General features: G+C 36.9%; 1 protein-coding gene across 4 annotated transcripts in view; it reads left to right on the top strand.

Moving 5' to 3' along the window:
* IMMP2L (inner mitochondrial membrane peptidase subunit 2) overlaps positions 1-22,581 on the top strand; it is a 431,600-nt gene that overhangs the window by 52,100 nt on the left and 356,919 nt on the right. The window contains exon 3 of one of the 4 annotated variants that reach the window (XM_033057718.2): positions 1,736-2,604. The exons of the other annotated variants lie outside the window; for them this stretch is intronic. Within the exon in view, the coding sequence (XP_032913609.1) occupies positions 1,736-1,844 (109 nt within the window). The 3' untranslated portion in view covers positions 1,845-2,604. Of the gene's footprint in view, positions 1-1,735; positions 2,605-22,581 lie in introns of those variants that run through there. 4 annotated transcript variants of the gene reach the window in all.

The following is a 22,581-nucleotide window of genomic DNA, read 5'->3' as shown; positions in this document are numbered from 1 at the left end:
AGGGTGGTTGGACACTGGAGCAGGCTCCCCAGGGAAGTGGTCACAGCACCAGCCTGACAGGACTCAAGAAGCTTTTGGACAGTACCCTCAGGTACATGGTGTGATTGTTGAGGCTGTCCTGTGCAGGGCCAGGACTTGAACTTTGATGATCCTTGTGAGTCCCTTCCAACTCAGGATTATTCTGTGATTATCAGACTGCATCTTCCAAGCATTTTGATATTTTGAAAGGTGATGCTTGACTTTGTGAGTTTCCTCCTCCCTTTTTTTTGCAAGAGTTTATAAGTATCTGTATCTTATGCCTCATTTAAGAGGGGCTTAGGGATACGGTCTTTGTCTTGCTCAGACTTTTTAGTCTCTGAACCTTCATTGGAAGATACAAACTTTAGGGGACCCCACACAGAATTACACATAGAGGAAGGGAATAGCAATCTCAATTTTATAAAACATCATGAATGTCTAGAAAAATGATTTAATTAATTTGCAACAACTTAGATTTTTAGTAATATATGGAAGATACAAATTTCTTGCTTCTATGCTTTAGCTTCCAACTTTATGCCCTTATTGGATTTTTCCATATTGAGCTATTACAGCAAACTCCTGAGTCAGCTACTATGTGTTCTGTCTGCCATCTTTCTTTTTAAGAACCCTTTCACAGGAATCTGCTAAGGAAAATGTTTTCAGTTGTGTCTTCCTCTGAGGTCTGCAGAGTTAGTTATTTTATTAGGAAAAGGGTGGGACCTATGTGCTTAGTCCAAAACTTGAGCAGAAAGCCCATTATGTTTCTGCCATCATTTGCAGGTTGAAGGCTGGACAACGATAAAGCAATCTCCAGCTCTAACTGTTCTAGTGTGTGGGAGGATGCTGACTATTATTTCTCAAAGTGGTGGATCCTGCTACATTTTGGCCAGAACAACCCCCTGCAGAGCTACAGGCTTGGGACAGTGGCTGGACAGTGCCCAGGCAGAAAGGGACCTGGGGGTGCTGGTCAACAGCCAGCTGAACATAAGCCATCAGTGTGGCCTGGTGGCCAAGAAGGCCAATGGCCCCTGGCCTGTATCAGGAATAGTGTGGCCAGCAGGAACAGGGAGGTCATTCTTCCCCTCTACTCAGTACTGGTGAGACCACACCTTGAGTGCTGTGTCCAGTTCTGGCCCCTCAGTTTAGGAAGGATATTGAGATTGTATCCAGAGAAGGGCAACAAGGCTGGGGAGGGGCTTGGAACACAAGTCCTACAAGGGTTGCTTATCCTGGAGGAGAGGAGGTTCAAGAGATATCCTATCACTCTCTACAACTGCCTGAAAGGAGGCTTTAACCAGGTGTGACTTGGTCTCTTCTCTCAGGCAACCAGTGACAGGACAAGAGGACGTAGTCTCAAGCTGTGCCAGGGGAGGTTTAGCTTGGACATTAGGAAGGCATTTTTCATGGAAGGGGTGATTGGACATTGGAGTAGGCTGTGTAGGGAGGTGGTGTAGTCACCATTCCTGGAGGTGTTTAAGGGAAGACTGGACAGAGCACTCAATGCCACAGAGTAGTTGACACCATGGTGTTTGGTCATAGGTTGGACTTGATCTCAAGGGTGTTTTCCTAGTTGATTTGGTGATATTACTGTGACCTTCGTTTCATAGAAACTTATATTTCTGTGGAATTAAAATCACTGTAATTAATGACCTTTTCCAGCTGTTGATGATATTCAAGATATTCTTCAGAGCTCACCTATCTTCCTTTTATTGTCCAGGTCTGCATGTGGTATGTTGTTGTTCCTGTTACTGGGAATCATGGAGGGTGAGAAGAACCAGTGTGGGAGACACTGGTGTCCCTGGAGTGCTGGGATATATGCAGACTAGCCCCTGGAAGTTTATATGAACTCAACACTTTAAAAGATAATTTTTTCACTTCCTTATTAGTTAAATAGTTTGGCTGTTGGCTTGTCTGTGTCAGAATGCTATAAACATTGATATCTGCATTATTTTTGACCCTGATTGTCAGCTATTTAAACTTTTTACAGTCTTCTATTAACTTTAAGAGAAACTTCCTACAGCCTTCTTGGGAATTGACACAGCACTTTGAATATCGTCAATAGTAAACTTTCATATTTGTGCAGGTAAGATTATTGGGTGAAAAGCCTAAAAATAGTTTCATCAGTCTGAAATAGGAGAGAGTTAGCAAAAATAAGGCTAGGAGTTAGCAAAACAGTTTTATTATTTTCTTTTAAGTAGTAGATATATTAATAGAGCAAGATATCTTGAAAGATATTTTTTGAACATAAATTCTGCATGAGAAAGCAAGCATGGGCTTTCATGAAATGATGCAGGAGCCTTCTGAACTGAATATATGACAAAGATACTACAAGATACATTACAGTCATTTCATACTTTTACAATGACAACATCATTTTAATGTGACACAAGTTTAAGGTGATAATTCAATTAATGATGCAAGAATGTAGGGAAGAAATGCAGGTAGTTTTTTTGAAGACTAATTATAAAAAAGCCTACTTAGGCAAAGTAGAGTGCAACAAATAGGTAGAAGTGGCCTACCTTCGTGTAAAGCCTTCCTCAAATATGTGTGATTTGGTTTTTTTGATATGGTCATATGCTTCACTATTAGACAAATGTCAGCTTCTATAATTGCATGGGTTTGTTTCTTTACATCTGAATACTTGTTCCTGCAATATTGTTAATTGTATCTGCTGCTAAAATAAAATTGTTATGCATGTTGCTTCCAGAACTGGTCTCTAGGCTTCTCTAATTTCCATGGTGAGTTGATTTAATCATTCAGATGAATTCACTGAAGTGGCTGTTATACTGTGACAGTGACAATGAGAGTCAAGAGAACTAATTAAAGTTAGAAAAATCAGACTTTTCTGGTAGTAGTCCATCTTTTACATCAAAGAAAATTCCTAGACTAACTTTAATGAAATCATTAAGTATCTTTGTTTTAAGAATTTTATCTCACAGTTACTACTGGTGCTGGAATATATTAGAATACAAAGCTGCAAAAATTTTTCTTTTTGAAAAAGTCTATTCTCTGATGGCAATAATTTGTAGTTTAAACAAAACCTGGTTTTGTTCTGTAATTAAAGATTAGAATTCTATTGGGAGATTGATGGTTATGTTTAAGAGCCCATTTGGGGGTATCTAGCATGTTGGTTGTTTAAAGTTCTGTGATGTACAGAAAAGGTCTAGCTAGAACTATCAGTAGAGGCTAGACAGGAAATGGATGCTTACACGTTAACAGCTGAAAATGGCTTTCTGAACTCAACTAAAGTGTCCTAGTCCTTCTCTCAAAAAATGCCCGTGCCAAACATCATTATTCTTTTGTTGAAAAGTCATGTACTATGTAATTGAATTCGTCTTTGAGAGAGGATGTTGAACCTTCTACTTGTATTAGAGTACTGCCAAAGCAACTAACTTAAATGTATTCTGACAGCTTTGCTTCAAGAGGGATTGTTTGAATTTTCTGTAACTGTTCCTGTTTATGCAGCTGTAATCCAAAATGACCAGACAAGTTGAAGAGAGAATATCTGTGGTTACTAAATCAAACCATTTTCATTTGTATCAATAGAGCTCAAAAGCAACAAAAGGAATGTTACTTCAGAACGTGAAGCACAAAGGAATGGGAATTATATCAAATGTAAGGACTGTTGAATAATGGGAAAAATATGTATTTCTAATATTTAGTGAATCTTTGTGTCCTAAACATGGTTCCAAGGTGGACCAGAATTTTAATTTCAATGAGAGAATTCATAGTAAATGCTTCACTCTTTTTCTATTTCCCATCTTTCATGTGTTGAGGGTGGAGAAAACTACATAGCCTTCAGTTTTCTCGCTTTATCTGCAAGGGATCCATACAACTTTTTATGTTATATATTTACAACATCAGTAAAACCAACTTCCTTACTTTGCACTGGTGCTAGTAATTTTGTGTATAAATATGGGTATAATGGTTTGGGTTTTTTTTTTTAAACTATCTACAATGCCTTTTTTTCAGTTAAAATCCCCTAAAATTTATCCACTTGCCTTCAAATAAATTTATTCAGAATAATTTTTTTCACTGTTTCAAGAACTTTGTATATTTATGTAGAAAATGGTGAGTGAAGCAGGAACTGCTAGCACATGATACACTGCCATGCCATACTTGTGCAGTAGATCAGTACTTTCCAGAAGAGTCAGCTCTCTGGTTTGTTACACATAATGCTGCAGTTTCACAGACATTCAGCATTGCAGTTGCAAGAGGCATCCATCCTCCTTGGCTCACTGCACATGAAACCCACCCAGTAAATTATACTGAACTGGTTAACTGGCAGCCATTTGGAATGTTTTGTTCTGTTTATTTTGTGTTCTTTGTTGGTTTTGTTTGTTTTCTTAGAACATCGTAAAGCAGATCAATTCACATTTTGGGCAGCTCTACAAATGCTCCGCCACAGTTGGTATGGGATGTTCAAGATAAAAAGGTGAAGGCAAAGGGTTGCAGGATGAGGAGAATACTGTCTTCTTTTGATTTAGGGCTGGGTGATGTTAGGTTTGTCTGTTCTTGAAATCACAGTACAAGTCAATGGATTTTGGCACTTAGCATGCATGTACACTAATGTGTGTGTGTATTGAGGAGGATTGGTGCTTGCAGAGAGTATGGCGTTTCCTGCACATACATGTTTCTGTTTAGGCTTTTCCAACACAGTAGTAAATAATTTTAATTTTGCAGTGAAATATTCAGCTTGATTTATTCTTCTAGGTTTGAATTTCACTCCATAGTTCTGTTGGACATTGGTACATAAAAGTCTACTGACAAAATGTTTTGATATAGTTGATGCTGGATTTCTTGCTTGAGATTTTTTATATTAATTACAAAAAATGCAATGGATTACCTTCTAAAAAATATTGCTAATTCTGTCTCTGTGATTAACTTGGAGTAGCATGTGATCTTTCATCTAGTGAATACAGCCTGCAGTTTAGACATGGTTCATGTGACTCAGTAACTAAAAACTTCCTCCTAAACTTATGTTACCAGTAAAGTTTTAGAAATTTTTTCCCTTTAAAAAATCAGCTTACTGTATTTCCCAATTAGAAGCCCTTTCCTCTTTGCGTTTTTATGATTTACTGGGTATTAAATAACAAATTATAAACTGCAAAAATTCATTTTTCCCTACTGTTAATAGAGAAATGAAAAATGCAATAACAAAATTAATACAGAATTGTTAATGCTTTCAGTAAAGTATTCATTTCAGAAGGTTGGAAAAGCTTTCTCTGATATTTTGAACCTTACTCTCTTACAGATTTTTTCCAGCTGATGTATTTGTTTTACTGTTTTATCGTCAGTTTATAAGAAAAAAATTGATCTTCTGCAATGTATTTCTTGAAATAGAATGTCAAGGTTTCTGTTCTCACTGCACTTTTTACTTTACTGAATTTGATTTCAGTTTATGAAACTTCCCTTGTCAGAAAACCTGTTTTAATTTTTTTCTTGACAATATTTTTTTTGCCTTGTTTTTTGTCTTTCTTGAAGATTCTTTTTTTTTTTTTTTCCATTCATGAACTGAGGAGCTGATAAATTTAGCTCTCTTCCTCTTGGTTCATGAGTAATCACCCTGTCTCACAGCCAGTAACAATAAGAATAATTTCCTAGTGTCCGTGGTGGTTCCTTGAGAAAGAGGTGACATTTTGCATGTTTTTTACTGTAGTGGGTAGTACTCATTTTCATTAGGAATATTTCTGCTCTCTGTGTCAACACTACAGGAAAGTAAAAGGTAAAGTGCTTATCTTGCTTAAAGATATCTGGAAAAATAGGAGTTGAAGAATAAAATTATCTGGTGAAAAAAGGGGACACAGGGTAGGTTATTTGTATAATCTGTGTGTTCAAGAAGGGGCCAAAAATTTCATGAGTTTAATCTCTCTCAAAAAATGTTTGGTTAGAATATATGAACTGTTGGTGATAAGCATAACAATGCTAACTTAAGCTTTCATTTCTTTTATTTATTACCAAAACTTAGGATGGACTATGTAACTTTAACAGGATGCATATTTTTGGGAGACATATATCAAAACATTTGAACAATCAGTACTGAAATAAAACTAAGAAATTATTGACGTTTCAAATAGCACAAAGTAATGAAAATATCTACAGTAATAATCAAATGGGATTCATCTGAGATTTCTCACTTTTTTCCTGGAATGCCTGGTACTAATTACTGTGAGAAGAGATTAGGGCTAGGCATGGCACAGCTATTTAAATGCTGGCTACAAGACAATCTTCATATGAACAATGCAAGTGTTTTTACATTTAGGGTACATATTTACACTAAATAAATTTTAAAAAAACCATTGCTATGCAGAAACATGAATTTGTAAGCTGTATTTATGGTCATTCCTAATTCATTGGAATAGTGAGAACTCTAAATTTTGTCTAGAACTACTGTGTTTATTTTACTCCTCACAGTAGCTCAAGGGTAAACTAAAAGAAAAGACATAATTCATCTTGGTGGCAAACACTTTGTAGGACTTGATTATGCAAATTGATTTAAATTTTGTAGTGCAAGTGTACAAATGAGCCTCTGGTACCTAACTGTTTAACTCTTTCACAGATAAAATGTATTTTAAAAGCATGTTTTGAGAGAATGGGCTTAAATATATAATAGATGTGTTGTTCAATTCTAAGGGAATGCATTTTACTGTTCTAATGTTTCAATTAAACATGGTTAGAAGCTACACAAATTGCCAAGTTTTTAATGGCACTTATGGTCATCACAATTCAGTATGGATGACTGAATTTTACTGTCAATTATGGATAGATAGTCCTGTATTGTTGTTTACTAGGAAGTGATGCTTCATGCTGTGTCAGTTTTTGCTGAAATAAATGAAGAATTTGCTAAAAATACTGGCAGAGCTTCTTCAAAGGAAATTCTCCAACTAGTCTCTGTGCAGGACAGAGTTAAAAATTAGTCTGTTTTACCAGAAATAAGTTTTTCAGTGATCTTAAACATTTGCTAGTAATTTTCAGTGATATATCAAAGTTATATATGCTAAGCCTCAGAATGTATTAATTTTCTAATGTCTTTTTGCATTATTTAAATATATGCAGGATGTGCTACACTTTGTATGTTTTCCATTTCTGTTATTTGCTAGGTGGACATCTTGCCCTTTAGGGCCTGTTATTTGATCCCTTACTTTAATGCAGAAAATTTGAAAATAGGTTTCTCAAATGGTATCGTATTATCTCTAGGTTCTATGCCAGGATTCAAAAACCATCTCTTCACATTAGTGTGCTTGACCATACACGTTGGCTGAGTTTTTAGTTGCAGCTTAAAACGGAACTTTACAGAATACATTACGTTTCTAGTCCTCTCCATTTAAACTTGTCATAGCTCAATTGTAGCAAGTCATCAAAATGTATGTAATTATGGATTACTCTCTAAATGTACCCAAGAACAAAACTCTTTTTGCAGCAGTCACAATTACTGTTGTAACAATTTTCTGTTGTGGGTGGGTTGGTTGGTTGGTTGGCTGGTTGGTAGTTTTCTTGGTGGGTTTTCGGTTGTTGGTTTGTTTTGTTTTGTTTCTTATTGCTTTATTGTTTCTTTATCAAAAAGCTATATGAGGTATTTGAAAAATAAATCTATAGCAAATTCAAAGAACTAACAAGAGCTGTAGGTGAACCTTAGAGTACAGAGATACTGTGTTACCTCAGGGTAATAGGAGGCAGAACAAAGTCCTTAGTTAGAGGCATTCCCAGGATAATCAGCAGCTGCAAATATAGGAGATTAATTTATACACATGACTGAAGGATAGCTCCAGGAATGGAATATTTATTAAGGGTATGGGAGATCCATTAGAATTAAGAGATGTAGCTTTTCCCAATACAAGCGATATGGGATATGCTGACCTGAAAATACAGAAACAAGAAACAGGACAGATGAAGGGTGGAGCCAGTCATTCCATATAGCAGTTCCGTATAAATGATATTCCATTCTGGTATGTGTAATTAATTATTTTATGTATAATTTTATCTTTGGTTCTGCTTAATATCTTGAAGTGTTAGCAGCTTTTTGAATACTCTGGAGATTTGTTAACAAGTCAGAAATTACCCATGACTGGGATTTCTCCTCAGATGAAAGTAAAAGGTCCCATTCAATGTGACAATTCTGGTTGAACCAAAATCTCATAAAAGAGTTAGAAGGTTAACTAAAAGCAGTTCAGAACGGCAGATTTAACCATCAGCTTGAAGTACAGTAATTTCACGATTATAAGCCACACCATTTTGACTAAAAATTTGGTCCGAACCCAAAGTGCGGCTTATAATCAGGTGCAGCTTATATATGGACAAAAAACAAAAAGTTGCTGTTTTAGTTTGGAGGACAGGTGTCTGCTGAGAAAGGCAGGAGCTTCTCTTTGAAATGGAGAATGTAAACTCCCTCCCTCCAAATTATTATAATTTTGAAATCAAAGGCAAAGATATGAGAATTAGGAATAACAGTTCTTTACTAGGGAAATTAAAATAGAAATACAGTACTACAAAGAAACAAACTCCAAACCCTGACAGAGTCAGAGTACAACATGATACCCCATCAGGCAGGGTATTGGTAGCAGTCCCATTAAATGGTGGCTGCATCCTCCTGCAGTGACAGATGTGATTCAGTTGGAGCAGTGCTCCTGTAGAAGGTGCAGTTTCCCTCCGGAGGTCCAGTGGGGATGTGGAGAAATCTGGTTTTCTTCTGGAGTCCAGTAGAGAAAGGGGCTCCCTTAGTGTCCCAAAACCTCTGTTTTTATCTTGGTAAGAAATGTTGGGCTCTTCCCCCTGGCTGGAGCAACTCCCAATGGGATGCAGTAATTTTATCAGTCACACAGTTGGGCTCAATGGGCCATTAGCAGAAAATGACTCGCTGGAGGAAGGATGGGTTGTGAAAAGATAAAGAACAATGCCCCGCCTGGTTTCAATGGATAAGGATCACTGCCCCCACCCTCAACAGGTGGTGATAGAATAGACACCTTTTATCACACTCTGTATTATAACCCAAGACAGTTGCAGACACCCCGACGTGCAGCTTATAATCGGGTGCGGCTTTTATGGACAAAGAACGAAAAGTTGCCGACACCTGGAAGTGTGGCTTATAATCAGGTGCATCTTATAATCGTGAAATTACTGTAATAGTTTACCCTTAGTCAGAAAATCAGTTAACAGCATTTTAATATGTATTCTTTAGTCTGTAAACAAGCTGCAAATTCTTTGTGGCTCTAAAATGCAGCCAGCCTTGAGGTGACAAAGAGAGTGGGTGAGTGGAATGGTCCGTATCTGATTTTCAGTTGCCTTGTTCCATGCAAATAGTTAAAACAATTTTGTACTGAATACTTAGGAGAGAGCCAGGAGATAGCTTGTGCACAGACAGACATCTACATTGGCAAGAGGAGTAGCAAGGAACAGGCACACAGCTCTCAGAACTGCTATTTTATCTAAGTAAAGGTTTTGTTATTTACAAACTCAGTTAGTATGTCTACAAAAAGAATATTTCCATCCTCAACTATTATGAATTATCTTTCATCTGTTTGCTATAATCATGCTCATATGTTTGTATATGTTTTCAAAAGTTTTCAGTCTGCCACATTTAAATGAAGTTATCTTGCCTCAAACAAGGCAGGACTCTGCTGTCTCTTGCCAGTGACTTAGGTGGGCTGTGAATGTTACTTACTTTCTTACAAAACATAGTTTTAGCAGATGAGAACCTTGTTCTTATCTATGCCTGCTGAAAGAGGACTATTTATAACTATATTTATATTATTTATATTTATTTATATTATTTGTATTATATATATTTATAACTATTTATTTTTGTAACTTCATGGCAATAAAGTGGATTCCATGCTTAATTTACTTTTTTTTTTCTCTGAAGAAAATAACAATTTTAGAATAGCCAACATATATTTTTTCCTTTATAAATAGATAGTGGTCTACAATGCATAAGAATGAGGCACACAGTGTAATATTTGCTTTTTGGTATAGTTTTAGTCTGTAGTAAATATTAAGTATAGTTATAGATGCATGGATAAAAATAGACTTGTGCATTATTTTCTGTGTGTTATCTCACACATTCTGTATTTTGCCACTGTATTAAATTTGCTCATTAAGAACCAATGTCCTGTAAATCCCAGGAGGCAAATTTAATGTTATCCATAGCATAGAGTGTATTCAAACATCTGTTTATTGCAGAGCAGTGGACCACAGAATATGCTTCTGATGTCCAAATATAAAATGATCTTGACTAGGCTGAAACATGCTTCAGTCTGAACTTGCCTTTTAATGAAGTGCAACCAAAATACTTTTATAGTCAGTCTCATCAGTGCTTTATATGCCTGTGTATACAAATTATTTATGTTATGGTTACAATTACTGTCAGCTGTGCCAAGGAGGTGATTAAATCCTGAGTATTCCTTAATTTTTGTATTTATTTTGATCAACTATTGAAAAGTATAACTGCTTCAGATTTTATTTTCAGATGGAAACAGCTAATTTTATGTCAAGTTAATGCTAAATAAATCTGTTAATTCTTGCAATGAAAATCCTCTGTCATTACATGAAAATTGCTGTTGAGAATATTCAGAAACACCACTAGTGAATGACTTTTTTTTGTTTTGCTGGTTGTTAGATTTGAGACTGAGAAAGTATTCCGTCCTCTGAGATTGAGGATGAAGTCAAGTATGACAAAACATCAGTGTGATGAAACACTAGACTTGGTTTATATTTTGCACTAAATGGAATTCTAGGCTACAAAATTAATTGAGATAAAAAATAGTTGGAGGCTGGGGAAATATGTGGTCAAAGGAGAAGGAAGAATAATATAGGCTTTTTCTGTCTTGAACACCTTTGAAGGCAGCTCTTTTTCTGACTGTCGTCAGAGATGAGATGCAAAGATAGATGGGCTCTTTGATCAAGTTCAGCATGGCTGTTCTTATGTTTTGAAGTATTTAGAAGAAGAAAAAATTGAAGAATTATACCTTTCTTGTTTTGCTTACCTGAAAAAAAGAAAAAAAAGTGTTTTATTTTGTGTCTTTTAAAGGTGCTGGACAACAGATGCACTACAACAGTTCCAGAGATAGGAAAATCTCTGATCTAATCTTGGGTTTGGGCAGTTATACTTGCACAACTTGTCTGTGGAATGGAGTTTTTACTTCTAATCAGGTATTGGGGGGAAAAAAAAGTGTTACTGCCGCTGGTTCGTTAGAGCATGGCAAGACAATGGGTTCAGTGGGGTGTCCTTGTTCCAGTGGGTAATTCCTGTCAGAGGAAATGCAAATGAAAAGGGTCAGAAAATAGCTTGTATTCACTTCCTGATTTGAAATGTAAATGTACTGCTGAAAATCTACCACTGGAGACAGGAATCAAACAGCCTTATGAAGTGCAGACTAACAGCACAAAGTATCTTTTGAGAGACTGATTTGTACACTGGAAATGCTATTTGAGAGCAACAGGCAAGTGCAGTCTGTCTGCTCTGGAACTGTATGGCATGGTGAGCCAGCTGAAAAGGAATCTACAAACTTGTAAAGAAGTGCAAAAGTTAAGGTTATCATCTGTTATCTTAATCCTTTTTTTCTTTTTGCGGTACTAGAAATATGAAAGTGGTGTTTTAAATCCACATCTGTTCTCTGTAACAGCTATTTGAAAGCACTGATATGCCCTGGAATGGAGTTGGAAAAGTTGGAAATTAGTTAATTCAGTGAATAGGGATGTTACCACCTGGGAGTTCAGACTCTCTGCAAAGAGGGATAGAGCAAAAAAACCTGAAAGATTAGGCAGTGTGAGTTGCTTTGAAACTGTAACAACTGCCAAGCCATAAGCAAACCCCAGGACTGACTGTGCATTATGTTCCTTTCTTTTCTTCCAACCACCCATCTACCACGTTTCAAACTAAAATTTTAAAACAATTATAATATAAGAACTTTGATCTTTTGCTGTAAACTTACCTTAAGATTATAGGTTTGAAAATTAATAGGAGAGCTGTCCAGAGATATTCCAATAGCTCTTTAAAATGTAATCTTATTAATACAGTGCAGTAACATAGAAGATGTTCAGGACAACAAAATTCAACTGAGAGGTTTTGTATCAAGTTATATGATTTATATGTAATCTGTAAACCAGCATAAAATATCTTTATACTTCTTAGGTACTACATGCTGTTTTAAAAGAGACAAGAAAATAATGATGAATATCATGAATGTGAGTGAGTGTAGACACATGAGCCATTAGTCACTCTGATAGAAACAGTGAAAAGATTGTAATCTATAAATATAACTTGATTTTTTAATCTCTTTCAATTTTGTTATGGTACACCTGTACCATATTTATTTATTTATATTTATAAAAACACTGACTACAATTTCTGACTCATCAGAAATTGCTCCTTCTTCTTAGGTTGGTGACCATGTATTGATTTAGGATTTGCCTTTCAAGGAGCTGACAGTGATTATGATCTTTTATCTTTCCATCCTATGTCCCTTCTCTGAGTCCTTAGGATGTACTCACTATCTCTTGTTTCCTTACCTGGGTCATTCATCCCTGTTCTTTACCTTTCTGTTGATCTTTGGTTTATCTGCAGTATACTATCCCTCCTTTAGCTTCTTTTTTAGCTTGTTTTTATAACTGGCGTATGCTATGAAGTTGTGTGTGGAGGGCCTTTAAGGCTGATTAATGTAATTTTCATTAATATATCCACTTATATAAGCCTTTTGTAATTCCTTTTTGTTATTTCCTTCCCCCCCTCTGTATTCCCATTTATTCTACAGTCATATCAGGATTAACATTTCTACTAAAAATCTCTGCAGCACTATGTTTTTCTAGGTCTGTGTTTGCTGTAAAACTTTTTATGCCACTGTACCTGTAGAACTATCAGGATACTAAAATTTAGAAAATAACATTGCAGTAGGTGGTAAATGGCTCAGCAGTTAATATAAGTGAAATGCTGCCATAGCAGGTCAATTGATGTGATATTTTTTCTAAGGCAAATATTTTGGGTCACCAGTACCTGTAAAATCAATGAAATTATGAGGAAAAAAGATAAGAGAAAAATATTACCGTCTCCCCACCAAAAAAGTGTAATATAATGGCACATCAGTTTTAGAATGATACTAAAACTATCCTATTTCTTTGTCTGTAACAAACTTCCTTTTTATCCTTGATGAGTTTGTGGATCTTGATTAGCATGGAAAGATACACTGAATCTCTGAATGTTTTTCCTTTTTCTTTTTTCCCCCACTTCTGTCAATGCATGAAACTAGTCCTCTACAATCAGTAAGACTGTTGAAAAGACAAAATTAGTTTGTGAATTGCCCCAGGGGCTGATAGGTTCATTCAAGGATTCCTGAAGGGATGGATGGATCTCAAGACCCTCTCCCTCTCTCTTGGTGGGTGTTGAATGTGGCCTTGCAGGAATAGCTGTGCTTTGAAGCATTGTTTCATCATAATCTCATGCAGCTGGCTGTGTTGCTGGCAATACAAAAACAACTGCTTAGGATAGAGGGCAAGGCAAGTATTCTGTACATGAAGGTCTCTGGCTGTTCTGTTTGAGGGTGCAAACACAGACATATGCTTAATCAGCACCTCTTTATGGATGTATGTGGAAAGCAGGAGTATGCCTTTTCCCTGACATTCTCATCTTTTGGACAAAACTAAGGTGGTTTCAATTTGGAACAGCAATTGCTGCTAATTTTTTTCTTAGATAATACTCTGATTCACATATTACTCTCTTTTGTAAAAGATACCATAGACTATTAAAAGTATCAAACTTCTCTGTGTTAGCAGATCTATTTTAATAGTAAGTGTTTACATACTTCTCATTATGTTTCTTAATTTTAAGCAGAGGAAAGAAGTAGAGGAAAATTACATTGGTGTTTTCAACTAGATTGAGCAGACTGCCTGAGGAAAAGTCTGGATGAAAAAGTGCAGACTTAACTTCAGCAGAGGTAATTTTCCCCCAATTTCCACCCCACTAGTTGAATTGTATCCACAAAGAACAACTTTTTCTGTTTGTTTTAAATCAACTTCTAATCTTCAGTTGCCTATCATCTGATCCTGGATTCTGTTTGCTGACCTACCTGCAACCACTTAACACCCTGTAAACTGATCACCTTGAAAGCAATCACATAGGTACAGGAGGCATAAGGAATTTTATGTTATTGAAATGCAACAAAGTAGAACTGTTTAACGAAAACTCTTGAATTGGTGATTCTGGGTGCAGGAAGTTTTGAATTTGAGGACTAATCACTGCATGAGCTGCTACCACTTTTAAACTTCAAAGTATATCCAAGAAAAAAAATTACTCGGTATCATCCCTGTAAAGCATGGAATTGAGAAGCCATGATAGAACCTCTGAATCATCTCTTTGAGGCAGGAGTGGAGTTCTGTTTTCTTTCATAATTGACCCATGTGCAGCATTATTTAAAGCTCAATATGCAATAAGAAATATTATGTATATATATTTGTGAATACATAACACATAATTATTCAGTTGTCAGAAAAGAAGCATTTTTTACATTTATAACAGTTTCTTACATGTTTTGTCATAATTCTCATTACCTGCTAAGAATGGATAAGGATGGCAAATCTTCATAACTTCAAAGCTTTTACTTGACCAAACCCAGAATATGTCTTTCATCTTGGAAATTATAGGATGCCTTGTATTAATCTCACAAATTTATAACATAGGGTTTTTAAAACAGTTTAGTGTCAATACAACTCAAAAATTCACTGTTATATTTTAGGAAATATTGAATATATTAATATGAGTTGGTTGTGTATATTTCTCACAATTGATATTTTCCATAAAAAAACAATGCTAAATAACTTTGGCAATTACTTCATGGTAATAATTATTTGTCTAATTTAAAAATTCTTCTTTCCATATTCTCAATGTTCAGAAAATACCAGTATTTCTAGAATATTTTTTGTGTAACTTATCAATATTTCCTTTCAGGTAATAAAGTAAACTAAAAATACGGCTATTTAGATGTTTCTGGAGTTAGATATTTACTTCATGTAATCAATTGGTTCACAATTAAGGATATGCATCAGTGAAGACAAGCACATAATGAAGATAAAGAATGGCTGTGAAGGCTTCCCAATCCTAATATGAAATAATTAATTAAATTAACCCAGATATAGGAAGCTCTGGCAATTATTAAAAGGCTTGTAAATCTAAGCAGACTTTTGTATACTGATGGCCTGAAGGGGCCTGCAATTTTGTATGGCATATTGCAGATGCTCTCAGATTTTTTACAGAAGGTTTGGATATAAAATTCAGCAGATCAGCTGCTATTAATCAAATATATTGATGCATGTTTGAAGAAAATATCAGCTTCCAGGCTCAAGGAGGCTTCCAGCTTCCAGGCACAAGGAGGCTTTGTGAAGAAAGGCCACCCCTTTGGTGGAATTGTACTCATAGAATTTTACAAAAATATAACTGGAGAGACCATGAGAGAACATGTAATTAAGCTTTACTGGAACTGTGATTCCAAAGGACTTTATATATTGAACTGTGTACACTGATGAGACTAACTTTTCAGAAATTCATTGTGGTAAACAAGAAATGATGATGTATTTGAAAGAAACTGTTCAAATGTGCTTCTAAAAATTAAAACAGCAATCAGGTTTGTACAAGAAAATTTCAAGTAGTCAGTCAAATTTTGCAGCCAGTGCATTTCATTCTAAAGAACTTCTTGCACATAATGAGGAAGGAAAGAAATAGAAACTTGGACTCAGGAGAGCTTATGAGGAGGTGATACTTGTTTTCTATTGCTCCTGCTATGATATCTTTTATCTTCTTCAGCTGCTTTGCTTGCCAGTAAGGAGTGATAATGAAGACTGTTTTATTGTAAGTGCTTACTGCATAACTTGAAAGGTGTGAGGATAAAAGATTGCAGATAGAACCAATACATTAGGCTCTCTGCAAATGCACTCTGCTCATTATCGTATGAGCATAATGAAATGGAAATCAGAGAAAACTCAATAAGTCATAGCTAAATATTTACTAGTGCCAAAATGTGAATCAATATACTTTAGAGTTCTATTTCTGATCAACAAACCAAATCCTTCCCATGGTTCTGTTTAAAATTTCACCTGGGTTATAATTTTTACTGGATTTGTGCTACTGCATAACCAGGTCTTGAAACAAATTGTGCACATCAAATTATTAGGAAAAAAAAGGGTTTCTTTTGTTGAAAAAAGAGGCTGAAACTATAATGTGCCTTATTGCCATAGGAAATTAGGGAATTTTGTACCTACTGGCTTTCTTTCAAAATAATCTCTCTTTCAGTGTTTGTAACATATATAACTCTGGGTAATTTCTAAACTTCTTTCTGCAATCTAGTTGAGATATAGCCTGCCCTACCACTAGAAACACCTCTGAATCTGTCAGGCAGAATGACTGGCTACATTTTCATAGTCACCATTTTATTTCATTGTGGAGAGCTCATCTTGGATAAATATAGAAGTAAAACAAGTTGAAAGGCATGTTGAAGTTGCATATGAGACAGATGTGGGAATTTGTTGCAGTAATTTCTCCACTGTTTGATGATAAACAGCTACACACATCACTTCCCAAGGTATAGATCTTGTTTTGGCCATTCTGTGTTGTATACAAGTCACTCCCCCCAGACATTAATTCTGTCCAAAATTGAACCATTACCTGATCCAAGAAGCAATGTACTTCTAATTTATCTGTATCGATTAAAGTCACATGTCACAGATACATGCAATACTGCTTGTAGTTTTATTTGGGGTTTTTGTTTGCTTGGCATTTTAGGGATGAGCTGGGGGTTGGGAAGACTTTGCCTTGTCCTTAAGACCTGGAGTTTTGAATTACTTTTGAGACATGTAAATGCTTCAGCAATTTTCTTGCTTGAGATAGGAAGCTCAGTCTGGGACTCCAACATGTCAGAAAAGACATGAGGTATTGCTTTCTGATTAATATTTTAGGTTAGTTATCTCGTCAGCAGTGTAAGGCATATAAATGTGCATTGTGATTAAACTCTATTTCAATAGAATATTTCGGGTATTTTTAAAGGCTAGGGGAACATGTCGACAACAATAACAAAAAAGAGAATAGAATGTATTTCATAATGTTCAAGTCTGTATTGAGACCTTTGCATGACTTAGATTCAGATAATGACTGAAGCATTATAATGTGCATTTAAATTATGATCTTTGGATACCCTTTGCTATGTGAAATTGACTTTGCTGCTTTCATATACACTGCATATGAAGAAGAGCCAGGATTGAGAAAAGAAGTTCTGGTAGGTAGGGCATGAATTTAAATTGGTCAGTAGTGGCATAAGCCTTTAATTCCTTGGAATTCAGGTATCTAGTCTAAAACAGCAAGGCAATGTCTATGTCTTCTAAAAATCCTACAATTCAGTCTCAGATTTTATTTTTTTAAGTCCACCTTTCAAAAGAAGGATGGATAAAGAGGGAGTGAAGGAGTAGAGCTTTTCTTTTTCAGTAGTGGCCCCTGCCCTGGGGGATCTTCAGCTCACCTTTCCCCTGACAGATGAAATTTGTCACCCAGGACCACATCATGACTGTGCTGACATAGGGTGTACAGAGGTGAAGGTTTCTTTTCTTCAGCAAACTTTAGCAATGGAATTTTAGGCACTGAGTCGACTGAGATACCTGCTTGGCTTTGAGAACCTCAGAAATGTTTAAATATTGTATTTCAAATTATTGAGGTGCCTGGTGTTCTGTGTTCTTGAATTTTTTTTCCTAAGTACACAAGCAAACATGGACATACATACATAGGAATTGCTATTAGTTTAAAAACAACTGCATTTTTAAAATATTGTTTCATTTGATGTTCATAGAAGTAATTAGTCTATTCCCTCTAATCTGTAGATTTAGAACATTAGTACTTGAACTAATTTCTCAGATCTGTTAACTTAAAATGAGCATCTACCATTACAAATGCTGTGTTGGAGTCAGGTCCCGTGTCATCTCTTCAGAGAACTGGTTATATGTCAAAAACTAAAGCTTGAAAAACACTTAACAGATTTGTGTCAGATTGTCAGGTTATGCAAATCAGCCTATTATCACTGAAATTTATGGAGCTGTACTGATTAATACAAGCTGTAGATTTGGTTTATTGCTTCCAGGTGTAGCAAGGATATTATGAGTTGTGTCCACAAATGCTCACTTCCTCTTGTCCAAATTGCTGATGCAGTAGGTAGTGCTCTTTGAACTGTATTCCTCAGTCTGAATTTCCTTTTTCATTTGCTGAATGTTCTCTTTAAATTAAATTTAGAGTCAGAAAGTCACAGGCAAAATATTGTAAGTTTATGCGCACTGTTGAGATCCCCACTAGCTAGAAAAGGTTAGTACTACTGCCACTGATCGAAGCAAAAGAGATCCTTTTGTCCTCTTGGTTCAAGAAAATGAAGATCTGTCTCAAGAAGCTTTCCAATAATAGTTTCTTAATTTGCTTTCTTTGCTTTATCCAGGACTTACCTGAAAGAGGTGATCATGTTAAATATTATGAAAAAAATTATCTGACTATTACTAACACTTAAAGAAATTGTGCTATAGTTTCTTCAAAACTTTTTTTACTTTGTTTCCCTATTAGAAATATTTTTCTAATAAATATAACACTAGGAAAAAAAGAAATCTTAAAATATTTTATAATATTTTAAATACAGCATTTTTAACATAAGGGATTTTATTTTAGGTATAGCTTGGTTTAGATACATTTGTGTTGAAATAGCTACAGGAAGTGACTAAGAAATGAGAAATTCCAACAGAAATTCCAAAGAAAAAATTAATTTTGAAATCCACTTAGAAAAACATTGTAGAGCTTTGTTTGAAACTACAGTAAATTCACGAATACAAGCCGCACTGACTATAAGCCGCATCTCTGGGTGTTGGCAAATATTTCGGTTTTTGTCCATAGATAAGCCGCACCCGAATATAAGCCGCTTTGTCGTTCGCAGCGAGGACCCGCGTGCAATTAGTAACAGAACCGCGGGAGGGCGGGGTTTACTGGCTGAGCTAAGGCTGTGCAGGCTCGGCCCGCTAGGGGCCGCTGACGGGGCCAGGTGGTCCAGCACGGTGCTGCCGCTCGGGGCCGGCCGCCGCTGCCACTGGGCTCGGTCACCCCGGGTCGGCGCTGCCCTGCAGTGGCAGGCAGGGACGGAGCTTCCCCCGCTCCTACGGCAGCGGCGGCGGGCGGGGACGGAGCTTTCCCACGCCCGTGGCGCCGGCGGCGGGCAGGGACGGAGTTTCCCCGCTCCTGCCGCGGCGGCGGCGGGCGAGGACAAAGCACCCCGTCAGCTCCCCGAGCCGCGGCAATGGCTGCGCGCGGCTCCCGTCGGCTCCCCGGGCCACAGCAATGGCTTGTGTGGGGCTCCTGTCGGCTCCCCGGGCCGCAGCAATGGCGGCGCGCGCTTCCCCCCCCTCCCTGGGCCGCAGCAATGGCTGCGCGGGGCTCCCGTCGGCTCCCTGGGCCGCAGCAATGGCGGCGCGCGCTTCCCCCCCCCTCCCCGGGCCGCAGCAATGGCGGCGCCGGCTTCCCCCCACCTCCCCGGGCCACAGCAATGGCGGCGCGGGCTTCCCCCCCCCTCCCCGGGCCGCGGTAGGGGCGGCCCGGGTCCCCCCTCTCCTCCCCGGGCCGCGGCAATGGCGGCGCCGGGCCCCCCCCCGTCTCTCCTCTGGGCTGTGGCAGAGGAGGAAAGGGAGCTCTCCCGCCTCTCTCCCCGCCCCCCGTGCTGCCTGCAGGCAGCCAGGCTCCACCCGCGGTGCAACAAAGTAGCGATTTGTAACAATCGCAAAATGCCGACTTTGCAGCTGCTCGGCTCAGCACTCTGGCAGGCACTTCTGAGGTTGTATTAGCCGCTCCTGATTATTAGCCGCATTTCCGGTTTAGGAGCAAAATCTTAGTCAAATTGGTGCGGCTTGTATTCGTGAAATTACTGTACCTATTATCTATTATTTGGTAATGCCATATATATAATTAATAAAATCCACTGAAATTGTTCTTTAATTTGTAGACCACATAAAAAACCCAAACCAAGCCACATTCAAATGGTATGGTCCCTGATAGTTATTAAAAAAACACCCCTGTATCTAGTAGTCTTCAATAATGTATAAATATGGCTAGAAACTCTTAGGGAAATTTTTTTTTTTTTTTTTGATGGCTATTTTAAAATACTTCTGCTGGAAGCATGTTTCTTTTGGAGAAGCAATTTTTTTTTTTTTTTAATTTGGTAAATATATTGTGACTAAGTACTAAATGTTGCTGAATTTCATTATTCAGCATTCCTCTAGGTTAAAAGCAGAATTTCGGGTAATATTTTTACATTCTGCTAAATTATTTGGAACATCAGAATCATTGTTACCACAGCTTTGAATAGATCCTGGTTTTGTAATCTCTGTCAAGGAATGCTTTTGACATATGCAAAACAGCTGCTAATTGTTTACGGAGAAGAAAAGGGCTGTGCGAAGGCTGTGTGAGGTACTGTGCTGGGTATGCTGGGTGGAATTTGAAGAGTGAGTAGGGAATTGTTGGAGAAGGATGGAGCCTTAGCTGCCCTTTTCAGCTGTGAATCTCTGCTGCAGCTCAGGATGATGTGTTGCTTCCAGAAGTGACAATATATGACATATGCCTCTTCTGTGCTAACTTTGATGGACCCTGGGCTTAAACAGGTATTACAATTAGAAATTACCTTGCATCTATTCTTTAAGTTTGTAATAGGAAAACCCAAACAACTTGAAAGTCATGTGGAAGATATCTCTTACATGAAAACCAGGCAGTTTAGTAAGCTTGGGTTTTAATTGGTTCTGTCCTTGTAAACTATCAAATGAAAATTATGAATGCATAAAAAACATTACTTGCTTGCATAATAAAATAAATATAGTGTGAGTTTAATATTCCTATGCAAAACTACAAGCGTTATTAACAAGGTAATCTCAGTAGTTTGTTACCATACTTGCTTAATAAGAGCTTGGCTTGCTGACTTAATGAAAGCAAGTACAGAACCGGTAACTGATCACATTTCTAAAAAGCCATTCTCCTTTAACTAAACCACTATGAGAATCGGTTATATACCTCTATGTTGTGTAATTTACATGCATTTGTAAATTATAGCTAATAATTGCATAACTCTTAGTATACTTCCTGTGCTTGTTAAATGCTGGTTAACATCATTTTTATACTGCCGTATCCATAAAGTTTCAGCACATTTAAAATTAAATTTGCAGATGCATAAAAGGACACTGCTTGAATTTTTTATAGTGTAACTGCTGTTAAAATATTATTATGCTTAGTTTGAAAACATTCCAAATCTAATATTTAACTTACCACAAAAGTAATTGCTTTTGTTACTGCAGTAAGAGGCATGCATGCTTTTCCTTAAATTAAACTAGTGGATAATTATCTTAATTTTATGTGCAGCATAGATTAATTTTTCTACTGTAGACAAAAGAACATTGTAATCAGGTTTCTTGAAGCTCTACATGGTTTACTTTATTTATCTCTCTTAACATGAGCACTTGAAAGTCTTTATGTTAACAACAAATACTTATAATACACTCATAGTATTGTAACTGTGATTTTTTAAGAATAAAAGCTTTACAGATTTTGTAAGGAGATTGTAATATCCTAGAATTATTGCCATAATTGGAAAAGATTCCCCCTTTTGACCGTGGGAGACTCTTTAAATCTATAATATCAGGAGAGATCTTGAAGAACAACTATAAATTGCTATGAATTTAACCTGCATCATTTACTGACCTGCATCATTTGAAAGAAAAAAATAGTGGACACCTGTGGAGTAGGGGGGGAGGAAGGAGAAAGGATGTTATCCAGACATAGTGGAGTCATTAAGTCCTTTCAGGCAGGGAGACAGAGATGAATATGGAGCTTTTGTTAAGGATGAGTGAGAATTATAAAGCGTTAGAATCCTAATGTTCTCTGTTTTGTTGCTTAGCATCCTTTGAAGTTATGTTTTAGCTCTCAGATTCATCTGGGTTTTATGAGTTTCCGTCACAGTCAGAACTGAGAGGTTTAGAGGACTTGGGTGAGACTTGATGGATTTCTCTTGAGTGGTGTGTTTATTTAGTTAAGGGTCTGAGATTGCTGAGCAGGGCAGTGTGAGAGAATGATACACAATGAATGTTAGTGGTGTCTAAGGGCTTTCTGCACATTACAGCTTTTTTGGGGTGTTTCAAGAAGCACCTGCTTTTATAATGATGCATATGATACTTTGCATGTTTTTCATGTATAGTAGTTTGTATGATTTCTGTTTTGTGTTGAGCAGAATGGCTAATAATAGGATACTGCTGTAGGTGTATTTGAAATGCAATTTGATGTAGAAGCAATGATTATGAAATTTTATCATAGTAATTTGAGGCAGTCCAGAAGATAAGAATGTTATCTGTGTATTTTATGTGAATAATAAAATTGTGCTGCATTTAGTGTTTCATTTGTAACTTGCCATGCTGTAGATCAGTCAGTATTGGCAGATAAGGTAGCTGTGAGTGAGAATGGAATCAATTTGTGTTTAGGCAGGAAATCTGAGTATTAGACTTGTTCTTACTGAAGGAAGAAAGTGATTTGTGTTTTGA

This window comes from Catharus ustulatus, chromosome 4 (assembly GCF_009819885.2).
Source record: "Catharus ustulatus isolate bCatUst1 chromosome 4, bCatUst1.pri.v2, whole genome shotgun sequence".
Classification (NCBI taxonomy): domain Eukaryota; kingdom Metazoa; phylum Chordata; class Aves; order Passeriformes; family Turdidae; genus Catharus; species Catharus ustulatus.
This window is presented reverse-complemented; position numbering and strand designations above follow the sequence as displayed.